A 24247-nucleotide genomic window follows, 5' to 3' on the forward strand; every position below is an offset into this window, starting at 1 on the left:
TGTGGCATTATCTTGTTTATCACTAAACTAAACTCAAGAGCCCTGAACTCCTGTTTTTTTTATTACACAAGCAAAAGAGAAAACTTTCTAGCTTTGCTACTTTTGATACATTATCTGAAAAGACAAATGAATTAGCAATGGATTTTGACAGTATTTCAATGAAAAATAATACCGGAAGTAGATCTAAAGCGCCATCTGCAACTGTTGTATTTCAATCGATTTAAAATCGATTGCATACGATTCATTGCATTGAAACATATTTTGTAAATGAGAACAGACCTAGTTTCACTACTACCAACATAACAATAATACCAAGCTCAATAAGCTCGCTTGCGATTGGTTGAAACGTTTGGCAGGTTGGCAGTTGAGTTGACTTGACCTGCAATTTGTGATTGTGGATTGTCGAACGAAATTGATAAGTTTGTTTTGTCTCCAAAAATATGGTCCTCATTTTATAAATTTCAAACAACCATGAGAAAGGAAATCTATGACAAAAACATACAGTTGTAAATTATGATGTGAATATCGCTTAAATACTATGGAAGACTGGAGGGTTGTGTAGTAAAAATGCGAAGTGGTACACTGGGATCTCGTGTGGATAGTTCACGGTGAATTCAGAGGTTTTGTAGAAGAACCGTAAAATTTTCACGGAGGAATTGTTACATGTACGCAGCGGGAATGACAATAATGGCAGTTTCTGTTGGAGAAATATGCGAGAATACGAAGTTGGCCCGGGAAATGGCTCTGATGGGGAACTACGAGTCAGCGCTCGTGTATTACGAGGGGACGGTGCAGATGATCCACAGGCTGTTGATCACCATCGCAGACCCCACGCGGAAGTCCAAGTGGCAATTGGTGAGTATTACGAGCATATCACTACGTTTTCCATTTTCCAATGTTTCAATTCCAGTTGCTTACCTTGAATAGTGACATTTCCTTTTAAGATAACAGTGGTAATTAGTATCGCCTTTGGAGGCAAGCGGAAGGCCACCCGCACAGATGAGATTGCCCATGGGACAGTTTGTTTATTACTACATTTAGAAACTTAAACAGGTGTAATACTTGCTGAATATTTTTCTCAATTTATTGCACTAAATTTTCATTATAAGAAAGTGACTATTATTTTTCAAAGTTATAATCGCTGTTCCAACTGTACTGTCACTCCGAGAAAAGTGAATTCTTACAAGAATTGAACAAAATTATTGCCCATTAAACTTGATATAATTGTGTGAAAAGAAACTTGCTTTGTATGAATTGATCATCATTTAATTTCATACTAATAGAATTCATTATTATTTATTGAATTGCAGTTAACATACTACTGTTAACTAATATTTTCAATGCCAGCTATAAATTTTCTTTAATTACATTTTTATGTCAAAAAATAAAGTATATTATTAATTCAGTAACAACCAATTGGTATGTGTTGATAATCTTAACAATATGTTCTAATAATGTTAATTAAATGCAATAATAATAAGTTCACTTGTTTTATGCCGTATATCAAGTTTTCCCCCAAATAAACTACACATACATTTTATGCTTGATACAAAATATTATTAATTTCTTACTTCAGCAATAGTGTTGTCGAAAGAAAAATACAGTATACTATTACAGTAGAATCTGTTTAGTACGACGTCGCATATAACGACCGACCGCTTTTAGCGACGCACATTTTTGATTAGGTTGGTTGATTTGTTATTTCTCAAAATACATAAAAATATTTAGTATAACGTCCGGATTATACGATGTAATATCATCGGTTCCTTGAGCGTCGTTATAATCAGATTCTACTGTAAAAAACATTTTGAAGCATTAAAAATCTCTTGAATCATATTCATACCAGTCACCAATAATAGCCATGACTCATGCCTTCTTTGTGAATAATCAGATTAATATTTACACAACAGAAAAGTTCAGCATTTTCTTTAATTAAAATTATGATGAACAATGAGACAAACAATGTTCTGTGTAGATATTCACTAATATTATTTGTTAATAATTTGAATCTCTCACTCACAATCTGTGTGTCATACTTATAGATTAAAAGCATAAATAACAGAACTTTAAAAAGTTAAATCATTATAATTATTTCATAACATACATAATTAAATTACATTATTTTATTATGCAAATTAATTGTAATATTGATCAATTGCTGTAATGATATGAATTATTATGATAATAAAGTACCTAGAAGCAAAATAAAATATATTTTAAAAGATTTTTTAATATTGGAAGTAAGAAGTTGGGAACTTGGGAGTCTCTGTAAACTATTATTTTTTTTGTTTTATGCATAACAAGGTAGGTATTTGACCACAATTGCACCTAATGTTAAGTGGGATGCAGTCTAGGATGGTACATATTATACCTAACACCAAATAGCATGCATATGAACTTTGCTTACTCGAACCTAAAAAAAAAATCATTTAACCCTCGCTGTACGAGGTGGGGTGTGACACACCCCAGTCCTTAAAAAATCGCCATAATTTTAAAAATTTGCAAGTGCTGAATTTGAAATTCTCAGTAGCTGGAATTATGGCGCTGCTGCTTCGTTCAGCGTTGCAAAATCAGTCCAGCGGTGATTACCAACTGAGTTACATGCCTTTAAAGTGCGTGTGGGTGTCACACACCCCACCTGGTAAGGGACGTTGTTAAAAAGTTTTAAAAATAATCTAACAGTTTTGGTGTATCTTTAGCTTTGTTAATTGAATAAAATTCAATACAAATAATATTTTTCGTGATTTTCACGGAATCTGAAATTTTCAAGCACTTTCAGTCAAATGAGATGACTTTTAGTGCGAATCTGGAAGTTTAGTACTGAGATCTGAAGATGTATGTGAACATACACTTATGGGTTACAATTTATACTTGGTGATACAATTTCTGGGCTACTGAAATGCAATAACATATTTTATAAATAAATGAAATTGTTACGCTCCCATTTTATGCATTGAGCATACTCATTTTCTTTCATCAGAATTTTGGTAAATTGAAAACCAATGATCAAAATAAATTTATACCCTTCCAGTTTTTAATTTACTTTTAAATTATAAGTAAATATCTTGTACTTGACTGGTTGTCATAATTAAAGGCACTAATTAAAAATTATACATAAGAAACTGATTCCTAATTTACAAGAACAACGGAAATTGTCTTTTTGTTTTTTTGTGATAAAAATGTTATACATATTTTCAGCTCAGAGCTTTTCTTAAACCTAATTAGTACGTAAAGAATCAATATTAAATATTAAATTCCACCTAAAAAAATGTTCAATGAAAATTTGATCACTTTGTATATTGGGGTATGTCATACCCCACCTGGTACGGGACGTAACTTTTAGTCACCTGGTACACGGAGGGTTAAAGTAGTAACAAGGTGTCTAGTGGACCAAGTTGTATGTTATTTGTATTTATCACTACACTTTGACATCAAGTTACAAACAACAATGAAGGATCAGTGCTTGTAAACATCTCATTTTACTCAACTGGCTCATTGTTTACGTACAAACATCCCGGGACAGGTTCACTGAAAGTTACTTAATTTAATGTCCATAATGAACCAAAGATAATTATTATTATTACTGACGGGATTGCTACCATGTACCTTAATTTTGAGTTTACGATATTTCTTATGATATGATAATTATAATAGTGACCATGAAAGTTTATAACATAAATCTTGTTTGATTAAAAGCATAAAAAGCGAAAACTTTGTCATTACTGTAATAAAATACAAAACTCTATGTTTGGGTTTCATATTTTACGTAAAGTTTATTGAGCATTGTAGAGTATTAGAGGCTGTTTTCATTCACTAAAAATTACTTCTCTCACACAGTTCTTTTACAAATACCTACTACACAGCTAAAACAGGAAATTTAATTAATCAATATGTTAACATTTGCCTATCAAGAGTTCAACACTCAAATTGTATGAGTAACATCAATTTACTTGAGGTCAACGATACTTGCACTGAAATCACTCATTCTACACCCACTACATTTCTAATAATAAGCGTGGATGTGAGACTCGTAGAAAGTTTTTATTGATTGATGTGTCTTATTCCTATGCAAATAATGTGCAGAATTAATATTCTTATCTATTGTGCTTAATTAATTAGCCAAGAATATTTCGACACCTTTTTTCTGGCAGTTTGTCGATTTTGTCACGATAAAAACTTTTTTCGTCGTATTCCTACTAAAATCCACGCACGTTTACTCACGTAATGGTAAATTATAATCTTATATGCGGCTTATCTTTTGTGCAGTCGATCTACAGTTACTAGATAATTCAGATTTCATTTTCTTCATTAACCTATGTATTTTCATAACACCAATCGAAGCTTAGCCTTAATTTTACTGTAATAAGACCTAGATTCTTGAATGAATTAGCCCCAAACCTTATGAACGATTATGATTCACAGGGCCATAAAGCATTGTTACTTGTTAAATTGCAACTTGAACGCTATTCACAGACTTGTTTTATTATGTTATTACAAATATTGAATCAGTGTTTAAGCAAACGAGAATAACCAGTTTTATAAAATTATGAACACTTGCAGGCCGCGTCCTTGTGCATAACCAGGTTTTTGTCGGCCCGAGACCTAACAAAGGTGTCTGTACACTTGTTCGAGTGCTAAGAATTACGTAATCCTCTTAATCGAGTTCGTGAAAAAATCAACCTTGAGCGAAATTTAGTTGGCCGATATTTAAAACTTAGTTAAACGGTTTTTTATTGGTCTAGATATCGCCGATATCGAGCGAAACACTTGTGCAAGCCACCGTTAAAGCCATTCTCTGATCGAATAATTAAAGTTTATCAGGTGATAGGCGATCGCTGTTTCCTGAACAGATTATAACTTTCTACAACAACCGTGACGATATTGTTGATAAGGACTTCCTCGTTTAATTAATTGCTGACGTCTCTTCGAAAACCTTAAATATTATCGCGAGAATCTACTTAAAAACTTTTGTAAGCAATAACTTAGTCTGTCGTGCCTACTGAACTCCAAAAGTTAAACACACCTTTACAAAACTAATTACTCAAAGTTACTCATCAATGTAATAAACTGAAATTATATTTTTTGTTCATCGGCCACATGAAATGTTCCATGTTAAATCAATGGAACGCTGGCTGATCGAAGATTACCGATCAGGGGTACAATTATAATGTTACACTTTTACTGACCACACGAGAATTTAAATTTCGCTTGCACGCAGCACTTTATCAGCTCCATGCATTTGAATATACACATATGTAACTATAGTGAGAATAGAGCTGTTTCCTGGGTAAAAAATCAAGTTTGAATTAGTCCGTCGATTAACTTATCAAAACATACTCGACACGTATTTTTCACTTTTTCAAACGAATAAATATTAACAGAGATAAACCGCGCCAAAATTCCAAAGAAGAGGCCCGTGACGTCAAGGAGTGCTTACAACTGTAGCACTTTCTGACGTCACGCGGAACTTCAACACACCATAACTACTATCATAATATTTTTTGATATTATAATTGACGGACTAAAAGACTTTTTTAGGAAACTAGCCTTTTGAATATACGTAACTCTATAACGTGAATTAGAATCGTCTAATCGACCAGTTTCATCGCTCCATCAACAGGCATTAAGGTATTAACATGATAATTACGTAAAGATAATATTGACTTGTGATTTGCTTCAATACTTGCCGGTTTGGAACTTACCATAAATGGGCCTCTTACGTTAGCTATTTGAGTTGACGTAACGTTACAATGCGATTTTTCTTTTCAATTTACATAGCTAGAATAAACTGTGAACCGCAAGCAGTTCCAATGCAAAGTTTACTAGTTTGACCTAATAGTATTACGGGCATAGAAATAGAAATACAATCACAAATTACAACTGAAATCATATAGCACGCAAAGTAGATCTGTTATCTAATTTTAAGTATTTTTTCACGATTGTTCTTATTTGAATGGGCTAGCTACTCATCCGTGACGTCAATAACTTGTTACGACAGTAAAAATAATTTGACAGGTCTGCCATTCATGCGTCCACTCACCCTTCCAACTGGACCAGGAAAAAGAAATTAAACTTGCCATTCTTGCGGACTCGTTATTGTCGATAGAATTGAATTAAATGTGCCTGACTCTCATTGTATCACAAATCGAGCCATCCGGCCGTCGCTTTATTATTATTTGTTGAAATGTTTCTGATACAACTTTCCTTTACGACAAATGAATAGTGCAATTAGCCACTTGAAATACAAATCGATATCTAAAAGATATCTTTCACTATTTCTTTCACACAAGCAATCAAGTCTTCTAGAAAAACTTACCTCGCCATAATAGACTTTTTCATGCAACAATCATTAATAGAAAAAATCTACACACCTCTATAAGAACTGAAATAATGTTTCCATTAATTACTAAAATAGTTATTACATGAAAAGAAACAATAAATATACCTACCTATCATATTTTAACTATTTTTTTTTCTTATTTTTTTAAAGATTATTCGCAATTTGTATTGCACAAATTACTAATAGTCCTGTTAGCCCCTCGTGTTAAGCTAAATAAGCTTGTGTCAACACAATAGTCGAGCGGCGGTGGGATTCGAACCCGCGTTCCTCGGATCTTGAGTCGGCCAGTCCGACCCATTCACTGTTCGGCTATCGCGGCTATAAATAAACGTTAAGTATTGTATTCAGTTGTAGGTATTTTAACTGGCTAATTGATCCTCACAATAACAGAAACATGCATCGGCTCCTTATAACTGAATCTAACGAACTGCATGTATTTGTAGAAGATAACAAGAAAACAATTTGATGTTTCTCTCTAAGAACGTCATAAATAGTGTAGTTCAAGAGTCCCGCATCGTGCATCGTAAAGTTTCGATTTAATGAGACGCATCATAAGACTATACTAAAGTCTTCAGACTCATCGGCCCCTAACGATCGTGTGATGAACACTTTATTGTCCTGCGGGGCTACTCTGAAAAACGTTAGCCGAAGTTTCGAATGTTGCCATACTTTTCATCCCTCTCATGCAAAGCGAGATGCTGGCATGAGCGACAGTGACAGTAGACCCGAAATTACGTAAACATCGTTTTGGAGTAGCCCTCCTGAAACGGGCAGGCTTTCGGAGTTTAGGTCACTTCTATTCCGGTGACTGGATGCCAGCCAAGCATTTGTCCTATCGCATTGTCGATACGTCATGTTCCTTTTATATTGTCATGCTTATATGTTACCATTCTAGTGCAGGAGACGTACGTTGTCCACTTCACCTTTTTTTGGTCAGTTTCCTTTAACCACAGTTTGATGTTACAATGTGTTTAGTGTAAGCTTATGGAAAGGGCTTCAAACAATGACGGACTATCGAAACGTATTTCTTTGCCTATTCACGTGTCACCAATGCAAACATTGCTTTTGGATAAAAATAACATTCGTGCAATCTTGCTGATAACGACTCAATTATAATTAGCTATCTAAATGGCTTTATTAACATGAGTCTATACATGAGTATTTCAATTTATCAGACTTACTCAAGGGTTGATTGTATTGTGTCTTCTCTTAATAGTGTAAAACTCAACAATAACACCATTATACTCTCGCAATATCTAGATTATAGTGCGGTGATTCTGTTAATTGTTTTGTAAGATAACTTATCTTGTAATGAATCAGGCAGCTTAAGTGTATTCTGTGCGGAGATAGGGTTGCCAGGTCGAAAAACACAAAAGCCGGACTCTGTGCTTCATTTGACCGGACATGTCACTTAAAGCAATTAGTGTCATAGCTCACGTGTGAGTACTATCATCATCGGTTGCTTCCTCCTACATCCTGATGCGTGCGCTTGATATTATTCTGTAGTTCGACTTTCGCTTGGCGCAGCAGCCACATAAAAAGCCGGACAGGTCGGACAAGCCAATATTTGTCCGGACAAGACCGTAAAAAGCCAAACATGTCCGGCTAAAGCCGGACACCTGGCAACCCTATGCGGAGTACGGATCTAGGTCTTCTCTCTGGGCGGTCGCTTTGAGGTAGACCTAGTTCGTTGAACTTACCTCAATAGCAAAAATATCGGCTTAACTAATGACGCATTTGGGGTGAATTCTAAACTCTTTATGCTGGGATTCTCACGCCATAATACACCCTATTTTTCAGCCGATAAAGCATATTGTACAAACTTTAGTAAATGTAGCACAATATTCGGTAGGAATGTGGGTAGTTTTCTTAATTACAACCTTCCTACAAGCAAACGGCCTCAGTGTGAGACTGTGATACCTTACAAAACGGGGTCAGGGCGTTTAGTACTCAGAATTAGGTGAAAATCGGAATGTTATGTCCCGACGCGGATTACTCAACCGATTTTGATATTTGTGTGGGAAGTGCTTAACATTTTTATTGTTTATCCGAGAACATTGTGTGCTAATCGCTGTGAGAGATCGGAATTTCACTTTTGTGCTTGCATCAAGCACTGTATCCGTGACGTATCAATTTACATTTTAGATTAGTGCAGTTTTTATGGTCTTGAAAATCATCTGGCAGAATTGATTCCTAGTTATTGTGAATGTGCTGCTGATGCATCTCTAAAATTGAAAGTTAAAATGTTGTTAACGTTTAATTAAACGTAGCAGAGATGAGTAAACTCAGGTCAGTTTTTAAACTCTTCGTTCTCTTATTATGAAACAAAGCTTAAAGTTAGTTAAGTATAGATTTATGCCTGTTATTTAGTCTATCACACATAAGATTCATAATTACTAACTTTTTTATAATACGTGTATTGTTATTTTTGTATTCTTCTATAACATCAATGAATTAACATCTATCTGACTAAAATATATGATATTATGAAGATCAGAGTTAAGCATGGTCTATAAACTCACAACTTTTGGTATTATGTTGACATTAACATCTATTTATGAGATCTTAAAAAGGAAAAGTGACCGGATATAAGAGTAGGCGTACTAGTCGCAAACTAGTTGACCAACTTGACAAACTGGCGCCAGTAACTTTGTTTACACACTTTGTAAAATAGTAAACATTTTATAAAATAACTAGCTGCATTTCAACTTGTTATAAATTGTTATCACGCGATCAAGACACGGTCGTAAAATCTATTTTAAATCGCTTATTTTTATATCAAAAGGTGCATTATGATATTGTTTATATCCCTCCCAAAGATAGATGTGACGTTTCCATACATTCATACCTTGCAATAGTTGCAATACCTTGAGACAAATGGTATCTTTTGGTATCTTATGTACTTCTCTGTAAATGATCTAATCTACCTCTTTAAGTACCAAGATTCATCAAAAATTGTTTAGCAGCTTAGATACGTAAAAAACACAGTTATACATTCGCATAGAATTTTAGTACGTCTAAACTCGAATGAGATAGCAGTTCTGTAAAGTTCAAATGAACCATGTAAATTATCACGCCTCTGCACGTTTTCCCAAACTAGCGCATAACACACGCTTTGAATTATTAATGGGTTTTGTAATACAACTTGTATGCAAACATTTTCACCGCGTTTAACGGAACAAACCAATGCCGCTTAATAAACAAAAGACGGGAGTGTACCCTGGAAAACGCACTCGATAATCAGTTCTATTTATCTCTTTCTCTTATACAACAACCTGCAGAGACAGCGATAGTCTTAGAAAATTTCTCGCTTGATATAGATATACTTGCTAAGCAAAAAGCACATAAAAAGCATCTCCCATAAGACTGAGAAAGGCGTGAAGTAACACCATTACTACGATCATTAATTTAAGCATTAACGTGATTATAGAGATCTTTAGGTTTTTATTACCGGTGTAATGAGTGTTATGGTATATTTAGCACTCGATTACTGATAGAACTAGATACGTTGTTGTTTTTCTTACACTACTTCAATGTTTTATCTACTACTAATCTAAGTTCCGGAAGATTTCGTTTATCAGCGAATTTTGGGCCTTATTTTAATAGGTAGAATGTAAAATAAGTCGGAAGTTTCTTTCGTTCGTTTGCTGCTGGACAAAGACCTCCGCCAATGATTTTCGGTCCTGCATTGCCCGTATCCAGATGATTCCCGCTACCTTCACCAGATCGTCGGTCTACCTGGTGGTAGAGCTGCCCCCACTACGTCGCCACTCGAGAACTTCTCTGTCCCAAAAATCTAAGTTTGCAATGTTGTTCTTCCACTAGGTCCAGAAGCAAATGGCGCGCGAATACGAGCAGCTGAAGGCGACGGTAGCCACGCTGCAGATGTTCCAGCACGAGGGAGAGAAGGCCATCACACCCCTGGCGGGCAGTAAGTAACTTAGAATCATTAACAAAACCAGAAAAAAATATCTCGTAATTCCAGCAGCTGATAGAGGTATATATTCTGTCTATACATATTGAGGAAGTTCTAGCACTAAGGCGAGTAGGCCATCACACCCCTGGCGGGCAGTAAGTAGCTTAGTATCATTACTAAAATCCGGAAATGTTTAGGCACCTCATCTGCTTTTAGCACGAAATCGAAACATTACCAGGTACAGAACAAAAATCTCGTGAGTTCCGCAGCTGCTGATAGAGATGATAATTACACGTTCCAGAAGTTTCTAGCATATAGGAAACAAAGGAAAGATTACTATCATAGTAGCAAATATACTATCTGTATATCATGAACAAGTTCAGAGCAATGACGCTGAGTATTTTGCAAGTGACGGTAGAGGCTGCAAAGGTATCGTCGGACTCGGAACCTTCTAGTAACTAAAACCTAAAAAAATAGTCAAGCCATTGCCCAGAACATGACGTCGTTTAAGATAATGTGACCATTTAATGATGTTAGGTATCCATTAATCCACGGCAGTGTTGATTTAATTGTCAAGGCAATCACGGCCCTACTACTCTGATTTCTAATGGACAATGCCCATCAGTGCCATCTCACTAACTCGATGCAAACGTCTACATAGATCAGCTTTTCATTTTCCTTATCTATTCGCGGCTGCAGTGAAGGTTATTCCCTTATATGACAATTATAGACCAAGGAAACAGTCGTGATACCTGTTTGACTTCCTCCCAGCACTGGACAATCTTGTAGTTACTATAAACGGTCACACGCTGTTGGGTGCTCCTAGCACTGAAGGCAGTGACAAGTTATGTTGAACTGGTTCTTGAAAACTAGTTTTAAATTTTTAATTCTACTGGGGACGCTTGATACTGAATTGTTGTTATTTTTCCACCATCTAATTTGGGTCAGCCGACGAACATCAACATTGTTACAGCGAAATTAATTAGCTATTTGTTCAGACCTATTCATAAAAATCTGCTGTTATTTATCCCACATTAAACGGTTCTTTTCTCACAAATTACTACTAATTGCAGACTGTGACAATCACGAGTCACTTATTGTGTTACACCACCCACGTCTGAATCCCAGGTCGACATACGTTTCAGTTATGACTGTCATAAAAAATACACAATCATCGTCGTCATTATATTAAGGAGGGGCCTAAAATCCAATAAGTAACTGTTAACGGTTGGTCAGTCTCAGTCGCAGTACCAGCCGAGACTCGGCTATTGTTCTGAATAAACCAACCGTCATTCCTTCCGAAAATCTTTAATTAAATTTCGGTAATGATTCGATGAGACCTTTCCCTTCCGCCGTCTATTGTGTCGGGGACCGATGACATAATAGTCTGTATCAGCCTTTATCGGGCATCAAATGGCACCAAACGAAGGCCGGAGCCGATTAACATGTCCACAATGACGTACATACACCATATAAGCCAAAGAGAACAGACTATTCAATCAGCTGCACTTGGTTTGAATCATTTTATCCAGAAGGCAACTGGTTTTTTTTTAATCCACAACGAGAAAGCTTTTGGCCTGCATCTCATCTGATAGAAAGTGATGATCAGCTTGGTGGAAGCGAGCTTCACACGGAATCTTCCTGAGAACCACGGAGGAACTGTCTATCTTACCCAGCTCTTCTACGTGTCCTAGTATTACTCAAATCATACCTTGATTATACAATAAAAATAGGTCTAGTTTTACCTTAATTCATATGTACACTTTATCGTGACACACTGTATGTATGCAACCAGTACACAGCACCCTTTCAGAAAATAAACGGTCGGCTGAAGTTTAGTAGGGCATTGCTCGATAAGAAATATGCGTAATCTTTTTCAGGTCGAATTTATTTGGTCGGTCGGTATTTAATTAAACTTATTTCATTCCGCGTAAATAATCGGGTCGGTTCTATTTATGTAACAATAATTTAATATTATCTCTATCTAAATAGCTTTATTATTTAACGCTGGCATGATAATAATAATTATAAGTATTACATAACTGGTGTAATAATTGGTAATAATAGAAATCCCACAATTATTGAAAATTGAGTACTATTATCATAATTATATGGCTGTTTTCTTTAAACTGTGGCTCAGTAGTTTATTAATTAACCACCAGCTCAAGACGCTCATTTGCACATCCTGGTTGAGACAAACCCGCATTTTATATTCCAGTAAAGTATTATTTCAAGAGCGACAACAAAGCAACTACATAATTAGATTTCAGAAGGTTAGATCAGTTTAACGACCTGCACTACATTAATGTTTATTGTACAAACATTTTTAATATTATGTAAAGAAGCCACAGTATAAATATTTACGGTAGGTTCACAGCACTGCTAAGGGTTCGTAATCTAAAATGATTTGTTAATAATACCTTTGGATACCTGATCATCACTTTCCATTAGAAGAGATGCAGGCCAAGAGCTTCCTCGTTGAGGAAAAAAATACTTTTGCTCATACAGTTACTAGAACTTCTATAATTTGTATCATGATGATTATTTGGTTCATTTCACAAGGCTCTCTGTCAGGCGAGGTCTTTAAAGTTTTTCTGAATATTGTGCTGTATCCAATCCAAATTATGTATGGAGATAACCTACTGAACTTCATTCAAATATTTACACAGTAGGTACGTAAACTTAATTAGTGTCATATTTTGTCAGTTTAGTAGGCTGATTTCACATAGCGAACTAATTACCGTTTCGCCTCATTTAATGTCACGCTTTGGTAAAACCAGAAACACGGTTACTTTTCTGAAGATAGCCAAATACAAACGTAACGTTGACAAATTTTAATAATATGATTATTATGATCGAGAGGGGAGGCTTGGTGATTTGTCTGTCAGGCCAAAATCTGTTATGGACACTAAATCCTCACTCAAGTCTTGTTTCTGACTTCGATTTGTCACAAAACCCTACTAATATTATAAATCCGAAAGTTTGGATGTCTGGATGTTTGTTACTCTTTCACGCAAAAACTACCGAACGGATTGTAATGAAACTTTACAGTGTTATTGTTTATAACCCAGAATAACATATAGGCTATAATTTATGACAATCTGTGACAAACGAAATTTAACGCGGGTGAAGCCGCGGGCAAAAGCTAGTTTTTAATAATCGACAGCATAACTTTTTCTTGCTAAATATATCCTAACTAGCTTTCCGCCCGCGGCTTCGCCCGCGTGGAATTTTGTCTGTCACAGAAAAACTTTATCGCGCGCGTCCCTGTTTCAAAAACCGGGATAAAAACTATCCTATGTTCTTTCCCGGGACTCAAACTATCTCTATGCCAAATTTCATCAAAATCGGTTGCGAGGTTTAAGCGGGAAAGCGTAACAGACAGACAGACAGACAGACAGACAGACAGACAGACAGACAGAGTTACTTTCGCATTTATAATATTAGTTGGGATTACATAAAATATGTGATCTAATGAGGAAATAAACTAATTTTAGGAAAACATTTGGCATGGTACACGAATTGTTATTTAACGGAACATTTACCGTATACCAGTTACCAGTGTTACCATTGACTAACGTAAAACGCCGGTGGATTAGGTGTCACTTCGCTTACGCTACAATAGGCGACGCGTCGATAAGTCAGGGGTGGCAACTTAAGATTTTTAAGTTTTTTTACATAAAAACAAGTTTGTAAAACGACTATTAGGTACTATGTTTATTGCTAGCGCTCGAGTATCATTTTCTATTGTCAACGATTCTAAGAAACATTATTGTACCGAAGCTGTGGTAGTCTTGGGTAGAATCAAAAGTTTTACTAAAACGTGTATTAATGCAATTTGGTAAGTATTAAGAAACCTTTATCAATTTTATGTCACATTGCTTTAAGTGGCTCTTGTAATTACCAGCTTGGAAAAGGTAGGTGTAATTCCAGCTTCTTGCATACGATTAGCATAAACTGATCTTAATAAAGCCATTTGCAAAACATTGAATAACTAGCGGCCGCCCGCGACTTCGTACGCGTGGACTCCCTTTTACCCCATTATGGGTAGAGTTTTGTAAAATCCTGTGAATGTCTACACCCTACCCTACAAAGTTGACTTTGTTCTTCCGACAGACGAGTGACGAGTTACATCCGCCACTTCTTCTCAGCACCAGCCCAATGTTGTCCCAAAGTGGTGGTAGGTCAAACTATCTGGAAAGGGTCTATTTACTGAATAAACTATTTTATTTTACCTGTAAGGAACCTACCTGCCTTTTACGTTTGTAGGTAGAAATAAAAGGACTCGTGTCTTTTAAGTCCTTTAAGTTAGGACTAGAAAATTGTAGGTGTTAGTGGTCCAAATAGACAACCCTGAGTTTTTGGCTTTACGTAAGTAACGCAGCGATCCACACGTAATCGAGCGAAGCCAATTCGAAGATAGCGTACAAATCGGCTTTCCATCATATTGATTAAATTCACACCTTGCAGTAATTACTGCTTTAGTGCTTTCTATTGAATATTGAAACTACACCGATCTGTTCGATATATCTTTATACGGTATTGACATAATTGCTGATGTTTAAAGAATTAATTTTTCTGTTAGTTTCATTTTACTCGGTTTCGTCAAGCTGGATTTTATCGTTTGATTCTTGATCATTCTACTTACATCTCTATTTTTTGGTAAAGAAAGAAATGATATGTATTTGGATTCAAAAATAGGAAAAAGCTGGTTCTTATCTTAGATGTTTTATAGACACATTTTCCCATAATCTGGTAAAATAAAGTGTTCTTACAGCAGGTACTCTTTTCTAGAACTTTCTTTACCAAATTCTGTCTCTCCTGGAGTCCCTGATCTAGAAATATTTAGAGTTTATAAATCTACCATATTCTGACTTATTTCTTTATTTGTGCTATGAGATTTGCTTGCCAAATTCATGATACGAGGTCAACTAGAAGTGTTATAGGTTTTGATTTACTGGCGAATGTCTTAATGTGTATTTTTGCATTGCGATACTATATTTATTTGGATAGCCAGTGCTATTTACATTGGAGCTTACACAATAACAAGTTTTTATGACAAATATGATAATATGTATAAAATTAAATTATGTAGATACTTAAAAGATTCGAGTTTAAAAAACTTGTTATTTCAATATAAATTTTATCGAACTTTGGCTTGGGATCATATGTTTCCAAATTACTAAACTAACATATTGATTATGTCTAATAGCGGTTTGAAAATAGCCCAGACATGGTATTTAATTGGTTCACAACCGAATGTCACATAAGTTCGTTCACATTAAAAACGGAACGATACCCATAAAGCCAAAGTACAATAAACCCTGTGTTATATTATTAAGGTTGGAAGTCGTATGTGGAAAAAAATTCAATACCAACTTTGTGTGTATTGTATTTTTTGATGTGTATAAGTAGGTACTTACTGTGTTGTGATTCTACTGATTACTTATTGTATAGATTCAATGAGTTTGGCAGGTTTTTAGATTTCTTACTTAGGAAGAAAATCCTTTTACGGGCGTTTTTCTATTAGCCAGCAAATGTCTGCTAGAATAGTGTTTTTCAACCTTTTTCATGACACGACCCCCCAGTATGAAAAAATATTTGGCGACCCCCCGACCATTCGCTTTTTTTTCATGCATTTTGTAATGTCACAAAGATGTTTTTAGGGACCGAATACTTCAATCCATACAACATTTTAATGAATTTTCATAATTAGATTTTGGATAAATCTGTCTTTATAACTAATGATTTTTTTACTGAGGTAGGTTTTACGACCTCTCGTGACCCCCCTATAGAGGGTCGCGACCCACAGGTTAAAAAACACTGGCTAGAACATACAAGATGGAAACGATAAGTGATCTCACTCGATTACTTCTAAACCATAAAAGATAATATCGAAAAACTGATTACTGATCCTGAAAATGATTCACAAGCTCTTTCAAACGATATCAATAATAGGTTACAGAATAAACTGGGTGTATCCGAAAATTCAATGTTTCCAGCTGAAAACATTTAATTTTCGGATAGGTCCAGTATATTCGAGTGAGATCACTTATCGTTTCCACCCTGTATGTATTGCTATAAGGTGTCGACATGTAATTGCATCCATACCTTCGCCGTTTTTTGCTTTCCCAATATCCAAAGTTTTCTTCTCCTTTCCTTAGCACCTTGCACGGCATAGTATAGTCTATCCAATATAGCTTGATTAGAATGACAGCTGTCATCAAAAGTAACGACATAACTTTGTAGTAGCGATCAATGAGAGCTAAATATTGGCGGACAAGAAATAATTCACGTCTGACCTACAAACAATATTTTCGACGACAGTGCTTCCAATAAAAATGATAATTTCGTGTAAATGCAGCGTTAAATTACACCAATAAGTAGTAATTCGAAATTATAACAATCAAGCTAGAGTATTAACGACGTCTCTACAAGGTTATCTCGAGTTACAAAAATGTTAGTGTTGGGACATATCGACAAATGTCATATTAAATTAAAACCATGGGGTCCAAGCGCTCGTTCCTTTTATAAGGAACTGGCAAAGAGGCTCACCGAGGTGACCGGTGATCAAAAGGCTGGCAGCTATTTCGGCCAGAGAATTAGCCTGGCCATTCAACGTGGCAATGCTGCCAGCCTTTTGGGCACCATTCCTGACTGCGGCGCTGGGGGTGAAGTATTTTTTATTTTGTAAATAGTTTTTATCATTAGTAATTTTAAAATTTTAGTTTTTAAGTCATTTTAAATTAAAACTATTTTTTAAACATATTTAACAAATTTTTTTTCTAACTAATTTTTTAACATATTTAAGTCAAGTTATACGTTTTTCTAAATGTTCACTATTAAAAACCAAAAAACATTTCATTCTTAAATAATCAAACATCGGAAATCAATCACCGGTAATTTTTTGGGTATTCATAGCACCGTTGCTAAGAGATGCCCACCGCCCTCTAGCGAGAGGAAAAAACCACTGAAGAACACTGATGATAATGACTACGACTTAGGTTGTACACCCTTGACATAAATTTTAAATTTTACTGTCTTTAAATTTAAATCATAATTGTCATTTTTATGAATAAAGATATATGAAGAAAAATTGGGTGCATTTTTTCATATAATTTTTTCGAAAACTTATCGATACATCTATGTGAACCGTACGAAACATACCCATCACTAGTCACATTCGTTTGACAGCCGTCATTCTAATCAAGCTATATTGGATAGACTATAATACATTTTTCATTTGTACGTCTAATTAAAGTAGCATTAGTGTGACTCCTGTTGCCTCGGTTGTTGCTATTAGATGACAAATAACTTTTATCCAACCGTAGCGTGCCCGAAGTATATTATCGCGTGCTGTTGGTTCGCCACCTCTGGTATACAATGTTACTGTCAATTTGGCACAAAAGAACATAAAAGTTGACAGGACAGGCAAAGAAATTGATTGGAGTCTTCCAGTGACTTGGCACACAAGCCATGTCGCTAGATTAGAGTTTTTGAATAATTTTTCTTGCAGTCAGGGCTCACTCTAAGTTTCCAGAGTAGATTTTTGTTGATTTGGTGTTTAACCGATTGAGTCCCAGACGGCATTAATTAATGTCATAACAATTGATTATCTATTGTGTCTAGATTCGCGGAGCTTGAAGGATTAATCTATCTTCTATCTATATAAATAACAATGAATTGATGTTCATTAGTCTGATTAAAACTCGAGAACGGCTGGGCCGATTGAGCTGATTTTGGTTTTAAAATGTTTTTCGTAGTCCAGGGTAGGTCTAAACGGTGAGCAAATACGCGCGCAATATTGTTTTTCTGTGACAGACAAAATTCCACGCGGGCGAAGCCGCGGGCGGAACGCTAGTTTATTAATAAAACATTAAAGGTGGGCCCAGTTACTGGGAGAAAAAGTATAAATTCAATCCAGCGACTTGGCCCGTGGACCAAGCTAAAAGTGGGCCAAGTCCCCTAAAGACTCATTGATTATATTAATTTTGTTGCAGACTACGAGGACCTGCCGACGCGGGACCAGATATGGGCGCCGGCGCCGCACGAGATCGACCCCGACATATGGCCCCCGCCGCCTGACCGGGACCCCAACGCGTGGCCCCCGCCCACCAGCGTCGAACACAAGTTAGTAAATGTAGTAATACAGATATTGATTAGTAGTTAAGTTAGTAAGGTAAGTTAGTTGTTCTCCAGATTTTTATTCATGATAAAGCCTGGTCCGTGAGCACGTAGAATTTTGTCCAATGACCCCAAGCTACCCATCCTTATCGCTCGCGCGCAATTATATTGCTGTCGCGACTGTGCGACGGGCGCCCGCAGTGAGTGTGCGAGCGCGATAGTAACATAATTACGCGCGAGCGATAAGGATGGGTAGCTTGGGGTCATGGGACAAAATTCTACGTGCTCACGGACCAGGCTTTAGAGGAACTTTAATCAAGAGTCCTCGACTGACATTTCTAGTCCTCAACAATTTTTGAAGTAGTTACCATGGACCTATAAAAAAAGTCGGACGGATTCTCATCAACAAAATACTGTGACATTAGGATACACCAGCTTGCCTGTACGTACAGGCCGGCACGCACACATTCACACCCTGATACACCACTTCGAGTGCAAACTTCACACAGTTGACACATTTAAGCAGCGAAAAAACAACACGAATACGACATGTCTTGTGTGATGAAATTGTGTAAAAACCGTTCTGTTCGAACAAACAAAAATTAAGGAATCACATTTCACAGGCAAAATAATAATCCAATCACTTATTTCCCGACATTAAAATATTGAAATTAATTGAAATCAAACGTCATTCACTCGAAAAAACAATACGTCAAAGACCAGTGTTCTCAGTTATTTACGTGGGAAAATTACCCGAAATATGGGAAATTAATAATAATTTTAGGACTTTTTAGTTATTTATTACGCATACTATGGAAATAAAATAATTTATCATAATAATTGTGTTTTAATGGGATATATTTTCATAGGCAAATTTGATCCTTCCCAAAAATGTGGAACTGCAAAATTCAAATTTTCTTACATTGATTGCAAGTCAGTGTCAGGTTGTATGTTAAAAAATATCTATCAGAGATAATAATAATATATTGATGATGCATAAGATTATGATTATAATGTACACAAGATTCGTAATTTGTAACTGCGTGAATCATTTTTGATCAACATTATGTACAGTCACGGAATGAAAAGGTTCGTCAGTTTTCAAATTGATTCCTTCAACGAATCGCGAGCACATATTACCTTTTGAAACTATGTTACAGAATAATCTCGAGTTAGAGAAAATAATCTTTAACTGTTCGTCAGTAAAGTTCAAAATTATTCAGATCAAAGTTGTTTGACGATTTATCTTGTCAAGAAGATTATTATGATTTATAAACTAAAACCTTCTTGTTGGTTCAACCTGCCATTATTATTTCTTTTAAATAAAAAAAAACGATTGTCAATTGGTCAATGTCATCATTGCATTGCACTGATGGGATAGAAAAATAAACAAGCAAAACCTTATTCGTTAGCAAACGTCATATTTATTTAAATGTTAGCAGCACTGTTTCTTGCACTGTTATGTTGGCAGGTTTGACTCTTACAGTACATAGTGCAAGCGAAAACCGACACTAAGGTGACGAACCTTTTCATTCCGCGACTGTACATACCCTGACACACTGACTTGCAAACAATGTAAGAAAATTTGAACATTGAAAATTTCGCGTCTACCTCAACGCATTCACCTTTCATCCTTTTAAAATGGGACGGAATAATTCTGTCTACATTTCCAAGTAACATCTGCCGATCTATGTTTTTCTTAAAATAAATGGGTAAAATGTTTTGGCTAACATGGCATCCCTAAATTCACTCACACAATAGACAAACGCCAAAATTTTGCGTCACAGTTTTGTTGTAGCGCGAGTTCCGTCCGCCTTTTTTTATAGGTCCATGGTAGTTACTTAATTAACGTTTAAGTTACTATATTGGCCTACCTGCTGTGCTCTGCATGTGGTCGTCGGTCCACCATGTGAGCCACGCCACTTAACCTACAAGATTACAGAAAAATCTTCTCTGAAAAATTATCTGTCTGACATTCGCCTACACCAGATTATTAAACCTCACCCTATCATGTGACCCCCACAGAGGACCCCCCGCCATGAAGTCAGCCCGCAACAACCCCCGGACCGCGCGCGCGGACCCCAAGAAGACCACACAGCGGACCGCCACCACCTCGCAGCGCAAGACCTCTGATGTTAGGAACCCCAAGCTCGCCGCCAACAAGGCGCATAGTGGTCAGTATAGCACCCTGCAGGACCCCAGCCGTGACGTCACTCGCTACAACCCCGGGACCCCAAGAAAACCACGCAACGGACCGCCGCCACCTCGCAGCGCAAGACCTCTGATGTTAGGAACCCCAAGCTCGCCGCCAACAAGGCGCATAGTGGTCAGTATTAGGGCCGATTTCCACCAAGTGCGGAGACGAGAGGAGATGTGTGAGCTGTGCGTAGCTCTTAGTCTATTGCTATCTATGAAACACCACATCTCCACTCTTCTCTGTCAAATTCTATAGAAAATCGATTGCGCCCGACACTACTCCGCGAAATCCATTTCCAGCGAAGCGGGGCGGAGTAGAGATTTGTAAATAATGTAATCTGATTGGTTATTCAGAAAACTTCTCTGCTCTGCTCGCACCGCTCCGCCTTGATGGAAACAAGGCCTTGTGCTTCTACTATTATCATCTGGCCAGCATGCGGAGTGTAGGCCAACAAATGCATCATTTACCTCTCTTCGTAATTCTCCTGCTGTGGATAGTGTTTTTACTTTAATGTTAGAGTAACCCATCAAGCTAACTTAGTGTAGGCCAAATCCATTTAGCTCTGGTAAATTGGAGAGGATCGTGGTCGTGCAGTAGGGAATTAATTTGGTTGTGGCTACAACTATAAATATAAAATCCTTAAGCTTAATAATGCCAGCGTAATTATTTTTTTTGTAGTGTAATATTGTATACAGTTACAACTTTACTTTCTACAAAATGTTACCGAAAAGTTTGCATAATTAATGCTAAATGTAATCATAAATCACCAAAAACATCAGTAAACCTCACTTCCCGTGAGTGAAACAAGCCATGTAATTGTGACAAACAAATCATTAAAGTATCCTCGTAATTGACTTTTCATTCGTTAAACTGCCAGCCAATCCATTACCAAAATGTAGTTACATTCTATCATTAAGGCAAAGGCGTGCGTTTTTAAACGTGTAAAGACTGAAATACACCGATCATGCTTCCTGCTCATAACATTATTGCTTGCTCGCAAAATTATAAAGCACTACTTCCGAAAAAACACTACCCTTAGCTTAAACTTCATTGAGAACTAATTGGGCTTAAAATTTTAACGCTTTTTAAGAAGCTAAACGGTGAACCTGTGACAAAAATTTGTTTCATGTAGTACTTTAAGTGTTAGCACTTGGACATTTAATTTAGGTTACTTATTTTATTTGTAATTTAGGCACCAACTTACTTTAACCGTAACTGTTACAATAATCGCTGCTTTTTGTATGTTTGACGTTTGTTAAAGTAAGATGGTGCAACTCAGCCTTACGCCTGTATTCACAAACGATGCTTGCTTAAGTAAAGCAGAAAATCGAACGCACAGCGTTGGATAGTGCTCTGTGATTGGTTCGTATGTCACCCTGTGTTTTATAATCATTGAAGAGCCGAATAAAACAAACAAATAATTGATTTTTCGTGTGTTGTAGCAAAAACAAAAGACACAAGCAGTAAAGACACACACAACAACGGCGGCAAGGACAAGCAGGACCGCGACAACAACAACGGCGACACCGACGACGAGAAACACAAGGAGGAGGAGCGCCGCTTCGAGCCGCCCTGCGCCGCCGACGGAGACCTCGTCGATATGCTCGGTGAGTCCATCACACGAGCAGTAGAGACACAACATCAACGGCGACACGACGAGAGCACAAGGACGAGGAGCGCCGCTTCGAGCCGCCCTGCGCCGCCGACGGAGACCTCGTCGATATGCTCGGTGAGTCCATCACACGAGCAGTAGAGACACAACATCAACGGCGACACGACGAGAGCACAAGGACGAGGAGCGCCGCTTCGAGCCGCCCTGCGCCGCCGACGGAGACCTCGTCGATATGCTCGGTGAGTCCATCACACGAGCAGTAGAGACACAACATCAACGGCGACACGACGAGAGCACAAGGACGAGGAGCGCCGCTTCGAGCCGCCCTGCGCCGCCGACGGAGACCTCGTCGATATGCTCGGTGAGTCCATCACACGAGCAGTAGAGACACAACATCAACGGCGACACGACGAGAGCACAAGGACGAGGAGCGCCGCTTCGAGCCGCCCTGCGCCGCCGACGGAGACCTCGTCGATATGCTCGGTGAGTCCATCACACGAGCAGTAGAGACACAACATCAACGGCGACACGACGAGAGCACAAGGACGAGGAGCGCCGCTTCGAGCCGCCCTGCGCCGCCGACGGAGACCTCGTCGATATGCTCGGTGAGTCCATCACACGAGCAGTAGAGACACAACATCAACGGCGACACGACGAGAGCACAAGGACGAGGAGCGCCGCTTCGAGCCGCCCTGCGCCGCCGACGGAGACCTCGTCGATATGCTCGGTGAGTCCATCACACGAGCAGTAGAGACACAACATCAACGGCGACACGACGAGAGCACAAGGACGAGGAGCGCCGCTTCGAGCCGCCCTGCGCCGCCGACGGAGACCTCGTCGATATGCTCGGTGAGTCCATCACACGAGCAGTAGAGACACAACATCAACGGCGACACGACGAGAGCACAAGGACGAGGAGCGCCGCTTCGAGCCGCCCTGCGCCGCCGACGGAGACCTCGTCGATATGCTCGGTGAGTCCATCACACGAGCAGTAGAGACACAACATCAACGGCGACACGACGAGAGCACAAGGACGAGGAGCGCCGCTTCGAGCCGCCCTGCGCCGCCGACGGAGACCTCGTCGATATGCTCGGTGAGTCCATCACACGAGCAGTAGAGACACAACATCAACGGCGACACGACGAGAGCACAAGGACGAGGAGCGCCGCTTCGAGCCGCCCTGCGCCGCCGACGGAGACCTCGTCGATATGCTCGGTGAGTCCATCACACGAGCAGTAGAGACACAACATCAACGGCGACACGACGAGAGCACAAGGACGAGGAGCGCCGCTTCGAGCCGCCCTGCGCCGCCGACGGAGACCTCGTCGATATGCTCGGTGAGTCCATCACACGAGCAGTAGAGACACAACATCAACGGCGACACGACGAGAGCACAAGGACGAGGAGCGCCGCTTCGAGCCGCCCTGCGCCGCCGACGGAGACCTCGTCGATATGCTCGGTGAGTCCATCACACGAGCAGTAGAGACACAACATCAACGGCGACACGACGAGAGCACAAGGACGAGGAGCGCCGCTTCGAGCCGCCCTGCGCCGCCGACGGAGACCTCGTCGATATGCTCGGTGAGTCCATCACACAAGCAGTAAAAAATAACGTGGGTCGAGTCACTAAAAAACGTAACTGGTTTTCATCAATTTTACAGGAGCGACATATTTTTCATATAAAAAGTTTTAATAATTTTACGTTACGTTGTACATTCCTCTGTGTTCGAGGATTCCGATTCGCTTCCACCTACAGCCTGATTATCACTCCACCAGGTGTGTACGGTCTTGACTGCACATTCCGCGCCATCAGCATTTTCACCCGAATTGTCTCACTTTTCATTCCATCAAATCAGTGCACAATCAACCGCTACGGCGTGTACTCGTATACTATCAATATCAATAAATCAAAGCAAATCATCAAGTCAAAATCGTATCATTTCTGTCAATTCTAAAGATGTGCAGTAAGCAGCTCGTACATCTTTATGGTCCTTCGAGCCGGATGCAGGCCAAGAGCTTAATCGTTCTGGATAAAAAAACGTAAAATCTATATGTACT

The 24247-nt window shown here is 38.3% G+C and overlaps 1 protein-coding gene across 1 annotated transcript in view; it reads left to right on the top strand.

Moving 5' to 3' along the window:
- The first annotated feature begins 345 nt into the window (after positions 1-345).
- The window catches only part of LOC135081604 (katanin p60 ATPase-containing subunit A-like 1), a 30450-nt gene continuing 6548 nt past the window's right edge, over positions 346-24247 (top strand). The window contains exons 1-5 of the mRNA XM_063976349.1: positions 346-855; positions 10166-10271; positions 18257-18386; positions 20406-20554; positions 22020-22184. Coding sequence (XP_063832419.1) covers positions 664-855; positions 10166-10271; positions 18257-18386; positions 20406-20554; positions 22020-22184 — 742 coding nt within the window. The 5' untranslated portion in view covers positions 346-663. The remainder of the gene's footprint in view (positions 856-10165; positions 10272-18256; positions 18387-20405; positions 20555-22019; positions 22185-24247) is intronic.

This window comes from Ostrinia nubilalis, chromosome 20, assembly GCF_963855985.1.
Source record: "Ostrinia nubilalis chromosome 20, ilOstNubi1.1, whole genome shotgun sequence".
NCBI classification, from domain to species: Eukaryota; Metazoa; Arthropoda; class Insecta; order Lepidoptera; family Crambidae; genus Ostrinia; species Ostrinia nubilalis.